The sequence below is a fragment of the Lucilia cuprina genome, chromosome 6 (assembly GCF_022045245.1).
Source record: "Lucilia cuprina isolate Lc7/37 chromosome 6, ASM2204524v1, whole genome shotgun sequence".
Classification (NCBI taxonomy): Eukaryota; Metazoa; Arthropoda; class Insecta; order Diptera; family Calliphoridae; genus Lucilia; species Lucilia cuprina.
The window spans coordinates 54,363,095-54,370,278 of NC_060954.1; the positions used below are offsets into that span (position 1 = coordinate 54,363,095).

Consider the following 7,184-nt stretch of genomic DNA (forward strand, 5'->3'; position numbering starts at 1 on the left):
TAGACTAGACTATAGACTAGACTATAGACTAGACTATAGACTAGACTATAGACTAGACTATAGACTAGACTATAGACTAGACTATAGACTATACTATAGACTAGACTGACTGTCGAGAGTTTTAACGTGAGCACCTGCCGTGTCACTATAGACTAGACTATAGACTAGACTATAAGGATCTAAAATCCGCTATCTATAAGGATCCAAAATATATACTTCTCGCCAAAGTGAAGGTTATAAATGACAAATAAAAAAAGGAATTAAATGCTTGAAAAAATTTCACGAATTTAAATTTTCTATTTATTTTCCTACTTTTGTACTACCGCCCTTTTCCACCTACTGACTTTAAGACACAACTCTTCTGATATGTATTTTGTAAATTATCTCTTATTTCTTGTATTAAGCGATTATAATGACTTGACTTTGGGGACATGTTTATTTGACCACAATTTACTAATCCTCCTCAATGGCAAATTATTAGCAAACAACAATTAACTGAATATTTGTTAGATATTAATAGAATGTTATAAGGATACAATTGTTATAATGAACAACACAATAGCTGCAAGCTGTTGAAAAAATCTTTAGATTACTAAATAATTTTCCATAAAATTATTAATTATATTCTAAATCTATTTTATTTACAGATTATTTTCCCCATACACCCCGTCCCCATTTTTAAACAAGTTTATAATAGAAGAAATTAAAATACACACAAACCTAATTTTAAAGAAAAAGACTTGATTTTATAGCAACGGATAAAAGGAAACAAAATGTCTAAAGTACCATTTCCCCAAATGAAAAAACAGGAACCGGAAATTCCTGAATTTAATTCCGTGGTAATACAATTAAAACAAGCCTCTGCTGGGGCAGCCTCAGGTTTTATAACTCGCTTTCTAACACAACCATTCGATGTACTGAAGATACGTTTTCAATTGCAAGTGGAACCGGTATGTAGTCGTACGCCTCTCCTAGCGAATGGTGCAAAACAAATGCCTCCAACCTCCAAATACACATCGATGATGCAAGCCTCCCGTTTGATCTACAAAGAAGAGGGACTTATGGCCTTTTGGAAGGGACACAATGCTGGACAATTATTGACCATTATCTATACGGTTTTTCAATTTTGGTCTTACGAACAAATTGACTTAAAACTGCGCCACTATGAGAATTTGCGCGAGCGCAAACATTTAAGAAAATTTCTTAGCGGCGGTTTGGCTGGCTGTGTGGGAACTACCATCTCTATGCCGTTTGATGTCATAAGGACTCGTGTCATCGGCCAGGATCCTCATCTTAAGGAAACAAGTATTTTTAAATTAGTTCCTAGCATCATTGAAAAAGAAGGTTTCTATGGCATTTTCCGTGGTCTGGGCACCACTCTCATACAAATCGGTCCACTCATCGGTTTCAATTTTATGTTCTATCACCAACTGAACGATATTTACAAAAATGTGGTCAGCACTGATCACCACCAACCACCTGTCTTGTGGGGACTTGTGAATGGCTGTATGGCAGGTGTTATTTCCAAGGTGGTGGTTTATCCTCTAGACTTCATTAAGAAACGCTTGCAGCTGCAGGGTTTCCAGGAATCACGCAAAACCTTTGGCCGCAATCAGAAATGTTCCAACATTAAGGAGTGTGTTCGTGTTACCTTGCGGGAGGAAGGTGTTATGGGTTTCTATAAGGGCATGTATCCGACATTGTTTAAGAGCGGCCTGACGACTGCTTTATACTTTAGTTTCTATGACATTTTCAAGGAGCTATGGGTACCCGAAGTCAGTGATGATTAAGTATGGACAAAAATAGATTTTAAGTTGAAATATTTCCTTGATTTTTTAAAAAAACAAAGCAAAAGAAAACTACAAAAGTAATAACGAATGATGCTCAAATATTTAAATCTTTGATTAAGTAATAAAATTAATTAGAAATTAAAAACTAATGATTAGTGTTCTTCTTTTTTTTTTGTTGGTACATATTTAGGTTAAGAGGAGTTAACATATTAAAAACCGATTTCTCGAAAACTACAGCAAAAACAAGTGAAATCCGTGATCACTTTAATTTCATACCAAAAACCGATGTTTTGAGTGAAAATATAAAAGTCCATTTTTCTCGAAAACTATATGAGCTAGAGCAAAAACAAGTGAAATCTGTAATCACTTTAATTTCACACCAAAAACCGATATTTTGAGTGAAAACATAAAAGTCCGTTTTTCTCGAAAACTATAAGAGATACAGCAAAAACAAGCGAAATCTGTGATCACTTTAATTTCATACCAAAAACCGATATTTTGAGAAAAAATATAAGAGTGCGTTTTTCTCGAAAACTGAAAGAGATACAGCAAAAACAAGCAAGATCTGTGATCACTTTTATTTCATATCAAAAACCGATATTTTGAGTGAAAACATAAAAGTGTGTTTTTTTCGAAAACTATAAGAAATACAGCAAAAACAAGTGAAATCTGTAATCACACCAAAAACCGATATTTTGAGTGAAAACATAAAAGTTCGATTTTCTCGAACACTATAAGAGATACAGCAAAAACAAGCGAAATCTGTGATCACTTTTATTTCATATCAAAAACCGATATTTCAGTTCTAGTTCAGTTCTAGTTCAGTTCTAGTTCAGTTCTAGTTCAGTTCTAGTTCAGTTCTAGTTCAGTTCTAGTTCAGTTCTAGTTCAGTTCTATTTCAGTTCAGTGTTTTTGAGAAATGCTTTAGATAAGATCTCCAGAATGTTGGACTAGACTGTAATGGCCAGAGATTAGATAGCTCGAGTAGGCACTTTAGCAAATAGCTTGTACATGATCCGATGTCATCCATGTTCATCTTGTGGTTTAAAATTATCTTTTAATCTCGTACTCACTTAAAGCACTCTAAGTAGTACTTTTGTACTTTTAGTTAATTACCACACTGTATTCTCAAATAAACCTTAGTTTTTTCAACCCCTTTTTAATTGTTCTCTCACAAATTAGTAAATTATGTAAATTTAAGCCAAAAAAAAAACAAACAACAATAATTAAATGTAAATAAAAAATCTTTACGAGTCATATAAACAACAAGGAGTTTATGAACTCTATCAAAGTGACAAAAAATTTTTAAAAGAAAAATATTGATTTTCTGGTCTTCCACAAAGAATTTGTTCATGTTTATATGAAATAAATGTGTTTAGAATATTAAGTAGTTTATTTTAAGAGATTTCCATTTTCTAAATAACAAGATTTTTAAAGCAAATCAAGTATTTTACCCCAACATTTAATTTATCTAGCCAATATCCTTTAGCATTTCCTTCTGTTTAACAAACTTCTAATTAAAAGCACTTACAACAATCTACAATGTACAAATATTTTGTTTATTTTAATTAAAAATCAAATAAATAATTTATGTTGCTCTTCAATTTGAAATCTATTTATTTATAAAAAAACACTACCAGGCAACAACAACATGTTGCACTGCAGAGCAACAGCATTTTTTTATATTTTAACAAACTTCCGTTGCTTTTTTGTTAGTCTCTGATAGAAAACTAAATAAAATAAAACTTTAATTTAATAGTTTCCTATAAATTAAAAACAAAACTAAAAGGATGCATTAAAAGGCTTTACAAAATATATTGTATTTATAATGAGTTGTTATTTTTCTTGTTTCTTTTTTTCCCAAAAACAAAGGTGGCAAACGTGTTTTATGTACATTTTTTTTTTCAATTTTTATACTTTGTTTTAACTTTATGGCAAAGAACTTCCGTTGCTTTAAGTTATAGCATTTTATAAAAGAAGACTGAGTAAATTTAGACGTAAAGAGTGAGAACAAAAAAAATTAAAAGATTTTTTATAGTTTTTTGTTTTATCAGAAATCAAGTACAAGTTTTTGTTGGTAACTTCCGGTATATACAGGAAGTGGTATTGAAAACTATCAAAAACAACTGAAAAATGTTTATTTAATAAATTCATTTTAAAAGGTGTTCACTCAAAATATCGGTTTTTGGTATGAAATTAAAGTGATCACAGATTTCGTTTTTTTTGCTTTATCTCTTATAGTTTTCGAGAAAAATGAACTTTTATGTTTTCACAAAAAGTGATCACAGATTTCGCTTGCTTTTGCTCTATCTCTTATAGTTTTCGAGAAACACACACTTTTATGTTTTCACTCAAAATATCGTTTTTTGGTATGAAATAAAAGTGATCACATATTTCGCTTGTTTTTGCTGTAACTCTTAAAGTTTTCGAGCAAAACGCACTTTTATATTTCCACTCAAAATATCGGTTTTTGATATGAAATAAAAGTGATCACAGATTTCGCTTGTTTTTGCTGTATCTCTTATAGTTTTCGAGAAAAACACACTTTTATGTTTTCACTCAAAATATTGGTTTTTGGCGTGAAATAAAAGTGATCACAGATTTCGATTGTTTTTGCTGTATCTCTTATAGTTTTCGAGAAAAACACACTTTTATGTTTTCACTCAAAATATCGGCTTTTTGGTATGAAATTAAAGTGATCACAGATTTCACTTGTTTTTGCTGTATCTCTTATAGTTTTCGAGAAAAACGGACTTTTATGTTTTCACTCAAAATATCGGTTTTTGGTATGAAATAAAAGTGATCACAGATTTCGCTTGTTTTTGCTGTATCTCTTATAGTTTTCGAGAAAACACACACTTTTATGTTTTCACTCAAAGCTTGTTTTTGCTGTATTTCTTATAGTTTTCGGGAAAAGAAGACTTTTATGTTTTCACTCAAAATATCGGTTTTTGGTATAAAATAAAAGTGATCACAGATTTCACTTGTTTTTGATGTATCTCTTATAGTTTTCGAGAAAATCGGACTTTTATGTTTTCACTCAAAATATCGGTTTTTGGTATGAAATAAAAGTGATCACAGATTTCACTTGCTGTACCTCTTATAGTTTTCGAGAAAATCGGACTTTTATGTTTTCACTCAAAATATCGGTTTTTGTTATGAAATAATAGTGATCACAGATTTCACTTGTTTTTGCTGTACCTCTTATAGTTTTCGAGAAAAATGGACTTTTATGTTTTCACTCAAAATATCGGTTTTTGGTATGAAATAAAAGTGATCACAGATTTCACTTGCTTTTGCTGTACCTCTTATAGTTTTCGAGAAAAATGGACTTTTATGTTTTCACTCAAAGTATCGGTTTTTGGTATGAAATTAAAGTGATCAAAGATTTCGCTTGTTTTTGCTGTATCTCTTATAGTTTTCGAGAAAAACACACTTTTATGTTTTCACTCAAAATATCGGTTTTTGATATGAAATAAAAGTGATCACAGATTTCGCTTGTTTTTGCTGTATTTCTTATAGTTTTCGAGAAAAATAAACTTTTATGTTTTCAATCAAAATATCGGTTTTTGATATGAAATAAAAGTGATCACAGATTTCGCTTGTTTTTGCTGTATCTCTTATAGATTTCGATAAAAACACACTTTTATGTTTTCACTCAAAATATCGGTTTTTGGCGTGAAATAAAAGTGATCACAGATTTCGATTGATTTTGCTGTATCTCTTATAGTTTTCGAGAAAAACACACTTTTATGTTTTCACTCAAAATATCGGTTTTTGGTATGAAATAAAAGTGATTACAGATTTCGCTTGTTTTTGCTCTATCTCTTATAGTTTTCGAGAAAATCGGACTTTTATGTTTTCACTCAAAATATCGGTTTTTGGTATGAAATAAAAGTGATCACAGATTTCGCTTGTTTTTGCTGTATCTCTTATAGTTTTCGAGAAAATCGGACTTTTATGTTTTCACTCAAAATATCGGTTTTTGGTATGAAATAATAGTGATCACAGATTTCACTTGTTTTTGCTGTACCTCTTATAGTTTTCGAGAAAAATGGACTTTTATGTTTTCACTCAAAATATCGGTTTTTGGTATGAAATAAAAGTGATCACAGATTTCACTTGTTTTTGCTGTACCTCTTATAGTTTTCGAGAAAAATGGACTTTTATGTTTTCACTCAAAGTATCGGTTTTTGGTGTGAAATTAAAGTGATCACAGATTTCGCTTGTTTTTGCTGTATCTCTTATAGTTTTCGAGAAAAACACACTTTTATGTTTTCACTCAAAATATCGGTTTTTGATATGAAATAAAAGTGATCACAGATTTCGCTTGTTTTTGCTGTATTTCTTATAGTTTTCGAGAAAAATAAACTTTTATGTTTTCAATCAAAATATCGGTTTTTGATATGAAATAAAAGTGATCACAGATTTCGCTTGTTTTTGCTGTATCTCTTATAGATTTCGATAAAAACACACTTTTATGTTTTCACTCAAAATATCGGTTTTTGATATGAAATAAAAGTGATCACAGATTTCGCTTGTTTTTGCTGTATTTCTTATAGTTTTCGAGAAAAATGGACTTTTATGTTTTCACTCAAAATATCGGTTTTTGGCGTGAAATAAAAGTGATCACAGATTTCGATTGTTTTTGCTGTATCTCTTATAGTTTTCGAGAAAAACACACTTTTATGTTTTCACTCAAAATATCGGTTTTTGGTATGAAATAAAAGTGATTACAGATTTCGCTTGTTTTTGCTCTATCTCTTATAGTTTTCGAGAAAATCGGACTTTTATGTTTTCACTCAAAATATCGGTTTTTGGTATGAAATAAAAGTGATCACAGATTTCGCTTGTTTTTGCTGTATCTCTTATAGTTTTCGAGAAAAACGGACTTTTATATTTTCACTCAAAATATCGGTTTTTGTTGCGAAATAAAAGTGATCACAGATTTCACTTGTTTTTCCTGTACCTCTTATAGTTTTCGAGAAAATCGGTCTTTTATGTTTTCAGTCAAAATATCGGTTTTTGGTATGAAATAAAAGTGATCACAGATTTCGATTGTTTTTGCTGTATCTCTTATAGTTTTCGAGAAAAACGGACTTTTATATTTTCACTCAAAATATCGGTTTTTGTTGCGAAATAAAAGTGATCACAGATTTCACTTGTTTTTGCTGTATCTCTTATAGTTTTCGAGAAAAATGGACTTTTATGTTTTCACTCAAAATATCGGTTTTTGATATGAAATAAAAGTGATCACAGATTTCGCTTGTTTTTGCTGTATCTCTAATAGTTTTCGAGAAAAACACACTTTTATGTTTTCACTCAAAATATTGGTTTTTGGCGTGAAATAAAAGTGATCACAGATTTCGATTGTTTTTGCTGTATCTCTTATAG

The 7,184-nt window shown here is 30.5% G+C and overlaps 2 protein-coding genes across 6 annotated transcripts in view; both read left to right on the plus strand.

Moving 5' to 3' along the window:
• The window catches only part of LOC111687716 (sodium channel protein 60E), a 153,531-nt gene that overhangs the window by 75,889 nt on the left and 70,458 nt on the right, over positions 1 to 7,184 (plus strand). The window lies entirely within an intron of this gene.
• On the plus strand, positions 650 to 1,921 carry LOC111689751 (mitochondrial thiamine pyrophosphate carrier-like). Its single transcript, XM_023452211.2, has one exon. The coding sequence runs from the start codon at positions 774 to 776 to the stop codon at positions 1,788 to 1,790; it is 1,017 nt and encodes a 338-aa protein (XP_023307979.2). The 5' UTR covers positions 650 to 773; the 3' UTR covers positions 1,791 to 1,921.

Excerpts from the sequence above, each read along its gene's own strand:
- LOC111689751 (XM_023452211.2), top strand. The coding sequence starts at position 774 with ATGTCTAAAGTACCATTTCCCCAAATGAAAAAACAGGAACCGGAAATT.